This window comes from Salmo salar, chromosome ssa04 (assembly GCF_905237065.1).
Source record: "Salmo salar chromosome ssa04, Ssal_v3.1, whole genome shotgun sequence".
Taxonomy (NCBI): Eukaryota; Metazoa; Chordata; class Actinopteri; order Salmoniformes; family Salmonidae; genus Salmo; species Salmo salar.
Window position 1 is genome coordinate 38,769,544 of NC_059445.1, and position 16,488 is coordinate 38,786,031.

Genomic DNA, 16,488 nt, shown 5'->3' on the forward strand with positions numbered 1-16,488 from the left:
TATAAAAGCAACATTTAAAGTGTTGGTCCCATGTTTCATGAGCTGAAATAAAAGATCCCAGAATTTTTCCATACAGACAAAAATCTTATTTCTCTCAAATTTTGGGCACAAATTTGTTTATATTTCAGTGAACATTTCTACTTTGCCTGATAATTCATCCACCTGACAGGTGTGGCATATCAAGAAGCTGATTAAACAGCATGATCATTACACAGGTGCACTTTGTGCTGGGGACAATAAAAAGACATCCTAAAATGTGCAGTTTTGTCACACAATACAATTCCACAGATGTCGCAAGTTTTGAGGGAGCGTGCAATTGGCATGCTGACTGCAGGAATAGCTGTTGCCAGATAATTTAATGTTCATTTCTCTACCATAAGCCGTCTCCAATGTCATTTTAGAGAATTTGGCAATATGTCCAACCAGCCTCACAGACCACGTGTAACTACGCCATCCCAGGACCTCCACATCTGGCTTCTTCACCTGCGGGATTGTCTGAGACCAGCCACCCAGAGAGCTGATGAAATTGAGGAGTATTTCTGTCTGTAATAAAGCCCTTTTGTGGGGAAAAACTGATTCAGATTGGCAGGGCCTGACTCCCCAGTGGGTGTGCCACCATTGGGGGCCTGGGAGGGCATATGAAATCCATAGATTATAGGGGCTAATGAATTCATTTCAATTGACTGATTTCCTTATATGAACTGTAACTCAGTAAAAATCGTTGAAATTGATGCATGTTGCATTTATATATATTTTTCAGTATACCTACTACTTTTGAGCTACTTTGCAACTACTTACTACTTTTTAGCTACTTTGCAACTGCATGTTAGCTAACCCTACCCCTAACCTTAACCCTTTTACCTATCTCCTAACCTTAACCCTACCCCTAGCCTTGCTGGATCGAATCCCCGAGCTGACAAGGTAAAAATCTGTCGTTCTGCTCTTGAGGAAGGCAGTTAACCCACTGTTCCCCGGGCGCCGAAGACGTGGATGCCAATTATGGCAGCCACCCGCACCTCTCTGGGTTGGGTTAAATGCAGAAGACACATTTCAGTTGAATGCATTCAGTTGTACAACTGACTAGGTATCCCCCTTTCCCTAACCCTAGCTAACGTTAGCCACCTAGGTAACGTTAGTGTTAGCCACAACAAATTGGAATTCGTATCATATCATACGTTTTGCAAATTCGTAGCATATTGTACGAATTGCAATTCGTCACATATGAGACAAGATGGAAGATGGACATCCACAGATTAATACATAGCATATCATACGAATTGAAGTGTCCCGAATTACAGCCCAGGTTGGTTTCCTCCGATACAGTAATATGAATAACAAAAGCTCATCGAGCCGTTACATTTCCACGTTTACTTTAGTGAACCTACAGTAGGCAATGGGCACAGGCCTACTGTGGCTTTTATGCACCCAATAGGCATCAATACCCCTAGCCTGCCACATCACTGTCAGACCGATTAATGATAGCCATTACTTCAGTCCACTCAACTGGCAGGAGGATCTGGATCATTACGACGATGATGCCCAGACATAACCAGAGACTGGGTAGCAGGGCAATCATTTTCCAGAGTGATATAACGTTTAGCTTTCCTTTTTACACTATGATTGGATTTGTTGGTATTTATTCATTTGTGTTGTTAATAAAGGACACCTGTGTTGATGTCATCGGTGTTGACATGTCATCGATTACCTTTTGCCTACTTTGGATGTTAAGTAAAGAGGAGAGCCTCCGTCGATAGCCTACTAATTGATCAAATGAAAACAATAGTGTCTTCACTCTTAGCGGAATACTGAAGTTAGTTGGCACTTTTATTTTCTATTAGCCGTGATAACGCGGGATCTTTCAATGTGTGTCTGAGTTGCACCATAGTAGGCTACACAACGACGGTGTAGTTTGCAATCAGGCCGGCCAATCATGCCACGTTCTTGCTTATCTTTTCGTGTTGCAACAGAGCAATAGTATATGCTATTGTGTACTGTACAGAATCAAAAAATGAAAAGGCAAAGGGGGATACCTAGTCAGTTGTCCAACTGAATGTATTCAACTGAAATGTGTCTTCTGCATTAGTGTGATTAGATCATTATTTCTTAGTTGATAAGATGTAGACTTAAACAAAGACTGTTTGAATCTGATACAATATCCATACATAATCCTTGGTGCCTTGCACCCAATAGTTGAACTGGATATCCCTCATAATAACACAAACAGGAAGAGTGATCGAACTGTCCATCTCGTTTTTTTGTCAGAAGCTGTTCTAACACGAGAACCAACGAGTGCGGAGGTTTTTTGAGAGACAGCCTTACTTATTGATTGTAGCTTTTAGTTAGCAGGTGGGTCAAAGTCTTCAGACTAAACCAAGGATCAGTCTTGCCTCTGGTCGGGTTTATGACAGCTGGAGTATGACACAGCGGGCTGCTTTTTGATGTGAGTCATATTGGTCTCTGGTTATTCAGGACTATGGACATGCCTCCTCCTGTCCTAATGGGTTTGCCTGTCCCAGTCTGCCAGTCTATTTCTGTGCCTTGTGATGCCACTATGCTTTCAAACCAGCCCCCTCCCCACCCAAACATGCCCTTTGGCTCCCATTCGCTATGTTGCTATAACTAGCCTGCAACCCGAGACAGAACTGAATTTGGCCCTGCTTTTCTATGTTCTCCTCAACAGGCTCCGTTAGCCTAATGACTCTCGAGTGTTAGGAAGGAGTCTCTTACAGAGGAACTTCAATATGTTTCGAATATACGTTAAATATATTAAACACGGCCTGCTGTTTGCTTGTATTACCATTTACAAGCAATATAAGTGAGCAATCTGCTCAACTGTATTCCGAGGGGATACTTATACCATAAGAAATCATGGACTATACAGTGCCTTCGGAAAGTATTCAGACCCCTTGACTTTTTCCACATTCCACAAGGCACACACCTGTCTATATAAAGGTCCCACAGTTGACAATGCATGTCAGAGCAAAAACCAAGCCATGAGGTCGAAGGAATTGTCTATAGAGCTTCGAGACAGGATTGTGTCGAGGCACAGATCTGGGGAAGGGTACCGAAAATGTCAGCAGCATTGAAGGTCCCCAAGAACACAGTGGCCTACATCATTCTTAAATGGAAGAAGTTTGGAACCACCAAGACTCTAATTGGAGCTGGCCGCCCGGCCAAACTGAGCAATCGGGGGAGAAGGGCCTTGGTCAGGGAGATGACGAAGAACCCAATGGTCTCTCTGACAGAGCTCTAGAGTTCCTCTGTGGAGATGGGAGAACCTTCCAGAAGGACAACCATCTCTGCAGTACTTCACGAATCAGGCCTTTATGGTAGAGTGGCCACATGACAGCCCGCTTGGAGTTTGCCAAAAGGCACCTAAAGACTCTCAGACAATGAGAAACAAGATTCTCTGGTCTGATGAAACCAAGATTGAACTCTTTTTCCTGAATGCCAAGTCTCACTTCTGGATGAAACCTGGCACTATCCCTACGGTGAAGCATGGTGGTGGCAGCGTCATGCTGTGGGGATGTTTTTCATCAGCAGGGACTAGAAGACTAGTCAGGATCGAGGCAAAGATGAACAGAGCAAAGTACAGAGAGATCCTTGATGAAAACCTGCTCCAGAGCGCTCAGGACCACAGACTGGGGGCGAAGGTTCACCTTCCAACAGGACAACGACCCTATGCACACAGCTAAGACAATGCAGGAGTGGCTTCGGGACATCTCTGAATGTTCTTGAGTGGCCCAGGCAGAGCTCGGACTTGAACCCGATCGAACATCTCTGGAGAGACCTGAAAATAGCTGTGCAGTGACGCTCCCCATCCAACCTGACTGAGCTTGAGAGGATCTGCAGAGAAGAATGGGAGAAACTCCCCAAATACAGGTGTGCCAAGCTTGTAGCGTCTTACCCAAGAAGACCCAAGTAATGCCAAAGGTGCTTCAACAAAGTACTGAGTAAAGGGTCTGAATACTTATGTAAATGTGATATTTCAGTTTTTTATTTTTAATACATTAGCAAGCATTTCTAAAATCCTGTTTTTGCTTGTCATTAGATTGAAGAAGGGAAAATAACAATTGAATCAATTTTAGAATAAGGCTGTAACCTACCAAAATGTGGAAAAGGTCAAGGGGTCTGAATACTTTCCAAAGGCACTGTAGGTTAAAAGTGATTGAGAAATATGGTTCCTTCCTCTTGTGAGGTACCCCACCCTCAAAAGCCCTCAAGAAAACAGTGCCATGAGCCAGGTCACGTGGCTTATTGCAGTTTCCTTCCATTCTTCCTGTGTTGCAGAAGCCAGAGCTTCATCGTCTGTCTAACAAAAACAAGGGACAAAACAATGGTTTGAAAACTTCTCCCAGTCAGGGCGACACTGTTATAATGTCACATATTGATGGAGGATAGAATAGAGTGTATGACATATTTCATGTATTCATATTTCAGGAATGCATTATGTCATGTAAAAATAATGCCACCATTTACTTCTGGTCGTTCACCAATAGACATATAGAAAACCATATTTTGTTTTACAGTAATTCAGTTGGCTTGGGTGTGAGATGTATTCAGAAAGTCTGTGTGATGTTACAAATTAGTCCACATGTGTTAAATGAGGTAGTCACCATGGGATACCAATGGCTTGCTGATACGGTACCGCTGGGATGATGTGTATGAGGCAATGTTTGGCATTCTCCGTAGTGATGTATCTGGACGGCATTTGTAAGGGAAGTCTGGACCAAAGCTACAGTATGTTGTGTAGTATAGAACTGTAGTAGCAAGGATCCCTGGCTTCACACACACACACACACACACACACACACACACACACACACACACACACACACACACTCTCTTCCAGCCCCTGGGCATTGACAGCTGACTGTGATCGTGTGACTCTCACAAGATCCCCTTTAGTGTCTGTTATCCACCCTCTTCTTCATCTGTTGTAGAATAATAACATTTTTTGGGCTTGATTCCGTTGCATTGTTCTGTTAGTGTAAAACAAACCATACTTTGTAACTTAACCACCAGTAATGGCACTGACTGGGGGAGCATTCCCCGTTCTTCTCAGACAATTGTTCCGTAACTGTCACGATCGTTAACAAGGACGGACCAAGGCGCAGCGTGATTTGAGTTCCACGTCTTTATTCAAAGTGAAACTACCAAAAAACAAATAACCAACAACGAAAACGTGACCACAGTGGTGCTACATGCACAGACACAAAACAATATCCCACAAAGCAGGTGGGAACAGGGACACCTTAAGTATGATCCCCAATTAGAGACAACTAACATCAGCTGCCTCTATTTGGGAACCATACTAAGAGCACCAACATAGAAATGAAAACCCTAGAACACCCTCTAGTCACACCCTGACCTACAACACCATAGAGAACCCAGAGGGCTCTCTATGGTCAGGGCGTGACAGTATCCCCCCCCCCCCAAAGGTGTGGACTCCGGCCGCAAAACCTGAAACCAGATGGGGAGGGTTGGGGGGGTGACTAGTGTCGGTGGCGGCTCCGGTGCGGATTGTAGCCCCCGCCCAGACCCGGGATCCAGCCATGGCGTCGGGCTGAATGCCGTGCCTGGACTGGACTGGGCATCGGCGCAGAGGAGGACTCCGGCCATGGAGCTGGGTTGGACGCCTGGACTGGGCACCGGCACAAAGGAAGGCTCCAGCCATGGAGCTGGGTTGGCCGCCGTGCCTGGACTGGGCACCGGTGCAGAGGAAGGCTCCGGCCTTGGAGCGGGACTGGATGCCGTGCCTGGACTGGGCATCGGCGCAGAGGAAGGCTCCTGCCTTGGAGCGGGACTGGACACCGTGCCTGGACTGGGCACCGGCGCAGAGAAAGGCTCCGGCCTTGGAGCGGGACTGGATGCCGTGCCTGGACTGGGCATCGGCGCAGAGGAAGGCTCCTGCCTTGGAGCGGGACTGGACACCGTGCCTGGACTGGGCATCGGCGCAGAGGAAAGCTCCGGCCTTGGAGCTGGGTTGGACGCCGTGCCTGGACTGGGCACCGGCACAGGAAGCTCCGGGCCGTGGACCGTCACTGGAAGCTCCGGGCCGTGGACCGTCACTGGAAGCTCCGGGCCGTGGACCGTCACTGGAAGCTCCGGACCGTTGACCGTCACTGGAAGCTCCGGACCGTTGACCGTCACTGGAAGCTCCGGACCGTTGACCGTTACTGGAAGCTCCGGACCGTTGACCGTTACTGGAAGCTCCGGACCGTTGACTGTTACTGGAAGCTCCGGGCCGTTGACCGTTACTGGAAGCTCCGGGCCGTTGACCGTCACTGGAAGCTCCGGGCCGTTGACCGTCACTGGAAGCTCCGGACCGTGGACCGTCGCTGGAAGCTCCGGACCGTGGACCGTCGCTGGAAGCTCTGGACCGTGGACCGTCGCTGGAAGCTCTGGACCGTGAACCGTCGCTGGAGGTTCCGGGCTGTAGACCGTCGCTGGAGACTCCGGACTGTACACACGCACTGGTGGACGAGTGCGGGGAGCCGGCACAGGACGTACCGGGCTGGGGAGGCGCACTGGAAGCCTGGTGCGTGGAGCCGGCACAGGTGGCACTGGACTGATGACACGCTCTTCAGGGCGAGTGCGGGGAGCAGGCACAGGACGTACCGGACTGGGGAGACGCACTGGAGGCCTGGTGTGTGGAGCCGGCACAGGACATACCGGGCTGGGGAGGCGCACTGGAGGCCTGGTGCATGGAGCCGGCACAGGACTGATGACACGCTCTTCAGGGCGAGTGCGGGGAGCAGGCACAGGACTTACCGGGCTGGGGAGGTGCACTGGAGGCCTGGTGCGTGGAGCCGGCACTGGTTGCACCGGACTGGTGACATGCACTTCAGGGAGGGTGCGGGGAGCTGTCACAGGACGTATCGGACTGGGGAGGCGCACTGGCGGCCTGGTGCGTGGAGCCGGCACAGGTGGCACCGGACTGATGACACACACTTCTGGGAGGGTGTTGGGAGCTGGCACAGGATTCACCAGACTGCTGACAGGCTCTTCAGGTCGAATGTTGTGCAGAACACACCTGACCAACACCTGACGGTCTCTAGCTCTTCAGGACGAGTGCGTGGAGCTGGCACAGGATGTACCGGACTGGGGAGGCGCACTGGAGGCCTCGTGCGTGGAGCCAGCACAGGTTTCACCGGACTGATGACACACTCCTCCAAACGCCTGCGTTGCCGCATACTCCTAGCCAACATCTCTCTCCGATATCACTCCTCACATTGCTCCATCGACTCCCAGGCGGGCTCTGGCACTCTCCTTGGCTCGGCCGACCACCCCTCGTGCCCCCCCCAAAAAGAATCTTGGGGTTTCTGTGGCCGCGGTCCCCGGCGTTGTCGCTGTCCTTCCTGAGTTCTCTGCGACTCCCGCCAAGGAAGGGTCTCGCATCCACTCATGATCTCCTCCCAGGTCCAACTCACCTTATCCTCCATGGCACGCTGCTTGGTCCTTTTGTGGTGGGATATTCTGTCACGATCGTTAACAAGGACGGACCAAGGTGCAGCGTGATTTGAGTTCCACGTCTTTATTCAAAGTGAAACTACCAAAAACAAATAACCAACAACGAAAACGTGACCACAGTGGTGCTACATGCACAGACACAAAACAATATCCCACAAAGCAGGTGGGAACAGGAACACCTTAAATATGATCCCCAATTAGAGACAATGAACATCAGCTGCCTCTAATTGGGAACCATATTAAGAGCACCAACATAGAAATGAAAAGACTAGAACACCCCCTAGTCACGCCCTGACCTACAACACCATAGAGAACCCAGAGGGCTCTCTATGGTCAGGGCGTGACAGTAACAAACAAATAATACAGAATTTGTGTGTTGGTGTTTGTAATTTTGTGAAACACACTGAGTGCACAAAATATTAGGAACACCTGTTCTTCCCATAACATTGACTGACCAGGTGAAAGCTGTGATCCCTTAATGATGCCACCTGTTAAATCCACTTCAGTCAGTGTAGAGGAAGGGGAGGAGACCGGTTAATGAAGATTTTTAAGCCTTGAGACAATTGAGACATGGATTGTGTATGTGTGCCATTCAGAGGGTGAATGGGCAAGACAAAATATGGCAGCCATATCAAAGTACCTTTGAACGGGTTATGGTAGTAGGTGCCAGGCGCACTGCTTTGAGTGTGTCAGAACTGCAACGCTGCTGGGGTTTTTCATGCTCAACAGTTTCTCGTATGTTGCGAGATGTAAGGAAGTTACAAAACAATTTCTTGCATTTCTCACTGTCTCTTGTCTCATGTTTTGATGCATCATCCTTTTTCTATGATTTCAGGCAACCAGATAAAGTGAGGGTGGTTTGGACCAGAAGAAATAGGCGCATGTGCTCCAAGGTAAATACTCACCCAGATGTACTTACAAGACAGACAGCAGCTCTCCTATCCCACTTGGATGGCAGGGATCCATTGCCGTGACTTGTATCACATTTTGATGTAGTCTTGTTGTCTTGATTTCTCGCTCTAGCTTCATGGATGGCAGCCGGGCATCAAGAACCCATACAGGGGGATGGTGGTGTGGCCCGTACCTGAAAACGTGGATATCTCCCTCACACTCTTCAGGGTAAATTTCACCCCACGGCTATTCAATGAGTACACTGTTCTAGAGCTATTTGTTTCTGTGATAATTCATCTTTATACATTTCTATTGTAAATTGACAACGTACAAAAATGGGTGGAATATGTGTTATATTTCCCTGTTATTTTCATTCTCTATGCTTACCCACTAGGATCCCCATTCCGATGTGTTTGAAGACAAAGACTGGACGTTTGTCATTGAGAGTGTGAGTGCACTTTCTGCCTCAATCTAATTACAGTCGCTCACAACAGCCGGCATTGAAACATGAACGTTCATTAAAGGTCGGCTAACGGTGCCACTAAAGCCCACTCACGAATGTATCCCTGCTGCTTTGTCTTGCAGGAGACGAAGGGTCAACGTAAGGTGTTGGCTTCAGTGGACGTGAATATGAAGAAGTTTGCCAGTCCCACTCCCACTCAGCAAGACCTGACGTTGAAGCTTAAGCCCCTGTCTGTCAAGGTGCTGGAGGCCACTCTGAAGCTCTCCCTGTCCTGTGTGTTTCTCAGAGAAGGGAAAGCCACGTGAGTCCGTCCCATAACATCCCGCTAACGGTAGATTCAGAATGACCAGCCGTACTACAGTAATAACGTCGGTAACGACTTCATTACGTGTCAAGGTGACAATGCTGTGTTGCTCTCCCGCAGTGACGAGGACATGCAGAGTCTGGCCAGTCTGATGAGCGTCAAACCCACAGACATCGGTAACCTTGACGACTTCAACGAGAGCGACGAGGAGGACGACAGGAGATCCAGTGCTGGGGCTAGCATTAGCAAAGCGGCCGCAGGTATACTTGAATCATAAACGTCATGAGATCAAAACCGTACCTTCTTTGGGGCTCTGTATCTGCCTTTCTGTCACATGACTCGAATAACGGCATCCTCACTTTTCTATCATCATCTCCTGGCCCTACTTTTTCCTTCTCACGCTTTCTTTCTCCACTTTCTCTGCCAGCTCCTCCTGCTCGTCCAGTACGCCCCCCAGAAAGGAGGCCTTCTCTAAAACATCCCCCTGTCATAGGTACCCTACCTCTCTTCCTCTTGTTCTAGACTTTGGTTTTCACCCCTGTGACTCCTTTCCCATCATCCCATCATAGTACCTCATGTATGAAGGATTTTCAATCATTTTGAAAGAAAAACCATATCCATGGATTTCCGTACAAGTGAGAATTGTAACATTACAAAATGATGGATCCCCTGTGATGTGATTCTACATTAGTCACCACATTACGTCGTCAAATGTTCCATTGAATCAGATACTTTCCCCAAAGATATCGGACTGCCAAGAAAAACTAATAGAGAGCAACAGTATTACTTATGTATATGCTATGCAGCAGCTAGCTAGTTCTCTTGGAAATGTCAGTTGTATCTGATTTATGACAGTCATTTCATTTTTAACCTGTCATATCATTCCACTTCTTTGCTTGTCTTTTTTATCCTTCCTTCCTTCCCCTCTCCATCTTTTTCTATTTATACTCCTCTCCATCTCCATCTACCCCTCTCTCCGTCTCTCCATCCCCCTCTTCATCCCATAGCCTGTGGGAAAGAGAGTGGCAAAGCTGGCACTGTCCCTGTCCTCCATTCAAGGCCCCCCCTGCCTGTCCCCCTGACCCCTTCTCCCCGTCTTCAAACCCGCTCCAGACATGCACGCTCTGTGCCACCCTCCCCTGAGCCCCCCAGGCCACCAGTGCCCCCAGTCCCCTTGGTGCCCTCATCCTCAGTGCCATTAGGGTACCTAGGACCCCCAGTTCCCTCAGTGCCATTAGGGCCCCTAGGACCCCCAGTTCCCTCAGTGCCATTAGGGCCCCTAGGACCCCCAGTTTCCTCAGTACCAGTGTTTACCCGCTATCAACCACCCTCAGTATCATCAGCGCCCTCACTGCCTGCCTTTACCCACTATCAACCACCGGCACTGCCCAAAATCTTCCGTCCCAGCAGCGGCTCAGGTACCTGCCGCCAGGCAGATAGACTGAATGATGCTGCCTTGACAAGTGCTTAATGAAGCTTCACTTGTTTCTCAATCTGCATGATGGAACTCCCTAAATTGCTTATGAATTGCCTTTTAATTTTGTTCAACAAAAGTATCCCCCGGCAAGGGCATGATGTAGTAATATCTGGGGTTGGGCTGTCTTATGAGAGTGATTTGAGCAACGTACAAATGACTAGCAGCATCAACCAGTGGCACTTTTGAACCTGCTTGCTTGTGTTGAAGACTGTTTCTGAAGAGAATACCAGTGTTACTACTGTAAGTTAACAGAAATGTTCTCTGCATTATTAACATGAAACTGTGGTTAAGAAAAGTAAAAGTAACATCACTGCATGTCATACGGCATGTCTATTTGCAGTATCCCTCTTTCCACCAAGTCCTCGCTCTCACTCATTGGCTTCTGCTATTTATCCATTTCTGCTATTTTTCTTCCCTATTTTCCTTTTCTTCTTGCTCCTAGCGCCTGTGTCTTTTCTGAGTAGTCTCCCAGGGGCTCTGTGTGGCCCTGCAGTGGATTTGAAGCCCCGGGGTGTTGGCCAAGTGGGCCCCGATCGGCCCCAGTTAAGACCAGCTGAGCCCCTTTCCTCTGGCCTCTCTCAACACCCCTCTCTACCCTCCGACCCACAGAGAGGTACCGGATGCATGGAAGGTCATAGGTCACTTGCTTATCACATTGGCCATTCTATATCTTTAAGTTGGACTCGGTTTGAGTGTCCAATGCTCTATTTTTTCACTATCATCTTTCTGTCCTGTCGTCTCCTTTATGCCTGATGCCCTCCCTCCCTCCCTCTCTTTCTCTACTGCAGCTCGCTCAAATGTCTTCAGACCTCAGATTGTATCAACTCATCAGCGTCCGTCCTCCCCCTCTATCTTTTCCTCTGCTGCATCTCCTCAAGACAAAAACACTGTTACCGCCCTGTCTCAGGCAGAACCGTCCCTACCCAAACCTCAGCTCGCCAACACTCCGCCAAGTATGGAAACACATTCTATCACTAGCGCTGACCACTTTGTGTTACTTACTTCAGTGGCTATAGCCTGTGTAGATTGCTTCTCTTCAGTTGTATTGTCTTGACAATTGTAACATTACAAAATGATGGATCCCCTGTGATGTGATTCTACATTAGTCACCACATTACGGCGTCAAATGTTCCATTGAATCAGATACTTTCCCCAAAGATATCGGACTGCCAAGAAAAAACAATAGAGAGCAACAGTATTACTTATGTATATGCTATGCAGCAGCTAGCTAGTTCTCTTGGAAATGTCAGTTGTGAAGTTGTATCTGATTTATGACAGTCATTTCATTTTCAACCTGTCATATCATTCCACTTCTTTGCTTGTCTTTTTTATCCTTCCCCTTCCCCTCTCCATCTTTTTCTATTCCTCTCCATCCCCCTCTTACTTGCTGCTGTATCTTTACTCTTAATGGTGGTTGATGGACTAATTATATACGTTTTCTCTTCCCTCTCCCCTCTCCCTCTCCCTCTGTTTACCCACAATCATAAATCTTTGTCTCCCCATCTCTCCCCTTCATCAACTCTCTGCTCTCAGCCTCCATCCGGCAAAGGGAGTGGGGGAGGCCCAGGCCTGTGTCAGGCCCCAGTGGCCCCTCTGTCTCTGGCCTGTCCCCCTCCTATTCCTGTCCCTCTCCTAGGGATTCCATGGCCCCTGTCCCTCTGCTGACTAGCCCAGACCTGGATGCTCTGTGTGACCCTCACTGTCCTCCTCCCATCCCCTTCCCTAAGTCCTCACCTCCTGTCAAATGTCTTTTCTCTCACAACCCTCCCTCTCCTCGCTCTAACAACCACTGTAAACGTGCCCTAGCCGTTGCCCCTCTCTCTGACCCTCTACCCAAGCCTGTCCCTTTGCTTCCTGAGACTGTCCGTGCCTCTGCTTCTGCAGTTCTCACTGCCTCCCAGTCAGGTACTGAACCAACAGGTCTCACAGCATGAATAACATCAGGGCGTGGGGGTGGGGGGCGGACTAGGTCTATGACATCAGCCTCATTTCATCAATAAAAAACATTCTGGCTAGTTTGTCCCTTGCGGTTCACTGCCTGTTGGCAAAGGACTGAGACAAACACAGTATTCCACTGCCAATTTTAGCTGTTACTAAATTCATTTCGATGCCTATGCATGGTGCTGAAGGCACAGTACCAATGAAGTGCTGTAATTAGCTAAGAATATATCCTGCACAAAGGCCCTGTTGTCTGTATAGTCCATGAGCCATTCCCCCCAAATTTGGTGAGGATGTCTCATAGGGATTGTTTTTGGAAGGTCTAGGTCGCTGGAGTTGTAACGTGTGTGTGTGTGTGTGTGTGTGTGTGTGTGATAGCAGTACAACATTTGGGTTATCTGTCACGATCGTCTAAAGGAGTAGACCAAGGCGCAGCATACTTAGAGTTCCACATGTTTAATAAATATGCAACTCACCAAAACAATACAGATGAAAACGAAGCGTGACGTTCTGGGCTGCTCACAGGCAGCTACACAAAAACAAGATCCCACAAAGCACAGGTGGGGGAAAAGGCTGCCTAAGTATGATTCCTAATCAGAGACAACGATAGACAGCTGCCTCTGATTAGGAACCATACTCGGCCCAAAACAAAGAAATACAAAAACATAGAAAAAGGAACATAGAACGCCCACCCCAGTCACACCCTGGCCTAACCAAAATAGAGAACAAAACCCTCTCTATGGCCAGGGCGTGACATTATCCCTTTTCCTTTCATCTTTCCATCCCATTCATTTTCCCCATAGGGATTTTACCCTTATTACAAACGACGTCGCTATACAACAAGTTATTGCTCACGTATACCCTTTAATCGTATATCATTTGGAATTCTTAGATTCACAGCTATCCGTCAGACACATTTGTTTTGGAATGTTCATGTCAAAAGAACTCTGACCTTTGACCTCTAGGGTGCATATCAGAATTACCTGGATAAATTATTTGACAAGCAAGTGATTCTGAAAGGTCATGAAATGACCTTTCAAATGATATATAATATAGCCAACTTTGATAGCACCAGCAATCGGCCATATTGTGCCATTGACATTAGAATGTTGGAAGCTTAGCCATAGAGTGCCATGTAGTGGGGCAGCTATGTTTGTGGATTGTAACATTGGTGATAGAAGCATGAAATTGCACACACAGAGCTAAAACAGCCATTTTATAGCCAAACAACTGAATGGGGTCTTATTGGATCCATTTTGCATGACCATATCTGTATGAAATATTCTAGTCATAGCCGTGGGGGGGAATAATGGGCAGGAGCAGGCCTGCGAGCCGAGGGTAAGAAAATGACATGTTCCTTATTTGATGTTGTTCCAGTTTTCACCAAGTTTAGAATTGTAAACTAATAGAAAATAGAACTAGGAAACTATTGCGAGCACTTCTACAGATCACTTGATATCCACCACATGGGGAAGTGAAGAGGGAGAGAGAGCGGGGAGACTCAACTCAAACTGAACTGCCTGTCGTACAGCAGAGAGAGCGTGTCCAACTCCAAACCCACACAACTGAATAGATAAGAGCATATCATCAACGCACCGCTTCCAAAACAGAGCTGAGAAGCTCTCCGTAAAGAAAATGAACTGCACGGGCGGCAGCTGCAACAGGCCATCGGTAGGCGATGAAAGAAAGAGTGGTATCCGGAGAAAGCTCCAATTGCTGCGCTGCTATCACACATTTTCCCACTCTAGGGACATAGACCCCCCCCCCCACACGCCCTGTTGCAGCTGTGATGGAGGAGAGCATTCTGTTACCGCTGCCAGTAATATCTTAGTTCAGACAAGACGCCCCTGTAAATCACGTCATGCACTGCTGAGTGTCAACAATGTCATACTGTACCCACTAATGTTTAAACGGAAATAACAATGTTCTATGTTATCCCCATAGACATTATGTGTGCCTTTTTCTTTTTACAGAGATCCAGAGGGAGTTAAACACTCTCACAGAAGAGGAATACCACAGTCCTTCTACACTTGGTGAGCTATTCTGCCATGTTCTTGCTATATGTACAGAATATATTGATGTATTGTATTATAGCATAATATGTAGTTTTCCCTATAATAACTAAGAATGTTGTTGAACCTTGTTTGACTGGTCTATGTTCCTGACCCCTCCAGGGCCGAAACGGTCAGAGAAGCAGAGCCCGTCTGTCTCAAGTGAGACCCTTCCCCTGGCCCTGAACAGAGGGGACGAGTCTCTCCGCTCCCCCAGAACTGCTGGCACCATCAGGATCGCCAACCAACAAGCCTCTGCATCTCTGGAGAGAGACCGGGAGAGGCGACCGGAGTCAGAGAAAGCCGTGGGGTTGAAAGATGGCAGGACCATTAAAGGGTGAGTTCCTAGTGGTGGTATACTGTACAGCCACTTCGCAGCTGGGACCTCACGCTTCCATTTTGAAATGCTGTTGTTGAAGTGTGAGACAGTGTGAGAGGTTATATGGTTGTTAAGCTGTACGTGTGTGGTACACTATGAGCACGAGAAGAAAACGTCTGGGATGAGTTTGAGATGAGCACATGCATGAGGTTTGTGTGTGCTGACTTTGAAAGCCCCTAGTTTTATGAATCGTTTTTCACAGTTGTTTGAGAAATGGGGCAGCTTTAGCCTTTTCGTTGCTATTGGTTGCTATAATTTTGAGACTAATCGCAAAATGGTTGCCAATGGCTGCAAGTGTTTAATGGAGTGAAGAAAATCATTGCCAGCCTTTCAGCTTCACAGCAATGTTGCAGAGACATGCTGTAGGGAGATTTCCTGATTGATGGATCTCTGTTGACTCATATAGGGCAGAAATAGGCCTATAATTGGCCTCAAACAGGAAGGAGTGGTAAAGCGTGGCATGAGAGTGGAATTTATGTCTGTAGTGTCTTGTGTATTCCATTTATACCCAGCTACATAGCATGCTTCCCTACCCATGATTACTCATCCCCTTTCTCTGTCTTGTTACTGATACTTTAACTTCACCTTCTATAAAACACACAACCCTCCCTAACACTACTGCGTGCTTCCAATCATGACCCTGATGTGTGTGACCTGCCTGCTGTGCGCCCAGAAACCTCCCTGCTCTCGACGTCTGAGCTCTGACACCAAGTATCTTTGTTCCTCAGTTCTGGGCAAGATGGCAGCCCAGCAACTGGTATCCCTGGCCCTACGCCCACAGAAGTCTCTGAATCAGCAGAGCTTATTCCAGCGCTCCCTCCTCCATGGCCGTTCTCTAGCCCGGAGACAGAAGCACCAGAGAGCACTACCCCTAAAGAGCCTTCTACCAACGTCCTGGGAGCATTCAGTGCTGATAACCCGCCATTGGCCGAAAAGAAGTCTGGCTTCAAACAGACATCCAATGAGACCAAGAAAGTGCCTTATCAACCTGCCAAGCCAGAGGACTCCTCTCCCTCGACCCTGGACAAAACACCTTTTATTGCAGACAAGCCGCCACTGGCTGAGCCTGAGCTCGACTTTGATGACATAGTCATAGAGACGCCTGATCCAGCAGTCACGGCAGGTAACTTGTTTTTGGAGGACAACGCAGGTGAAGAGGGATCAAAAGCGGACACAATAAAGAGGTCGCCGTTCAGCATCTTGAAGACTCAAATGGAACATCTGGATGGAGGGTAAGTGTGACATTCTGTCAGCAAGCAGACAGTGCTGCTGTTTCCTCTCAAGGCAGCTTCTTAGAGAAGTCGTTTTTTTCCCGTCCTCATCCTTATGTGACGATTTATCCTCATTCTGACTAGCCTGAACGCTATACTTGGCTATTTTATACAGGCACTCTTTAAGTATTTATTGAATGGCACCTCTTTTCTTCACACACAAATGTGTTTACACACGTACACACACATGTGCACACGTACACAGACGTACACACCCACTTCTGAGAATAATATCTCCATT

The 16,488-nt window shown here is 47.9% G+C and overlaps 1 protein-coding gene across 12 annotated transcripts in view; it reads left to right on the plus strand.

Annotated features, from left to right (window-relative positions):
• The window catches only part of ehbp1l1b (EH domain binding protein 1-like 1b), a 29,436-nt gene that overhangs the window by 1,208 nt on the left and 11,740 nt on the right, over positions 1–16,488 (plus strand). For 6 of the 12 annotated variants that reach the window (XM_014196047.2, XM_014196048.2, XM_014196055.2 and 3 more), the window contains exons 2-14: positions 8,309–8,366; positions 8,497–8,592; positions 8,759–8,812; positions 8,950–9,128; positions 9,252–9,391; positions 9,559–9,624; positions 10,139–10,549; positions 11,051–11,239; positions 11,397–11,561; positions 12,142–12,513; positions 14,520–14,579; positions 14,721–14,934; positions 15,705–16,208. In XM_014196047.2, the coding sequence (XP_014051522.2) occupies positions 8,309–8,366; positions 8,497–8,592; positions 8,759–8,812; positions 8,950–9,128; positions 9,252–9,391; positions 9,559–9,624; positions 10,139–10,549; positions 11,051–11,239; positions 11,397–11,561; positions 12,142–12,513; positions 14,520–14,579; positions 14,721–14,934; positions 15,705–16,208 (2,508 nt within the window). The remainder of the gene's footprint in view (positions 1–8,308; positions 8,367–8,496; positions 8,593–8,758; positions 8,813–8,949; positions 9,129–9,251; positions 9,392–9,558; positions 9,625–10,138; positions 10,550–11,050; positions 11,240–11,396; positions 11,562–12,141; positions 12,514–14,519; positions 14,580–14,720; positions 14,935–15,704; positions 16,209–16,488) is intronic. The other 6 variants (XM_014196050.2, XM_045716894.1, XM_014196054.2 and 3 more) reach the window with 6 other exon arrangements.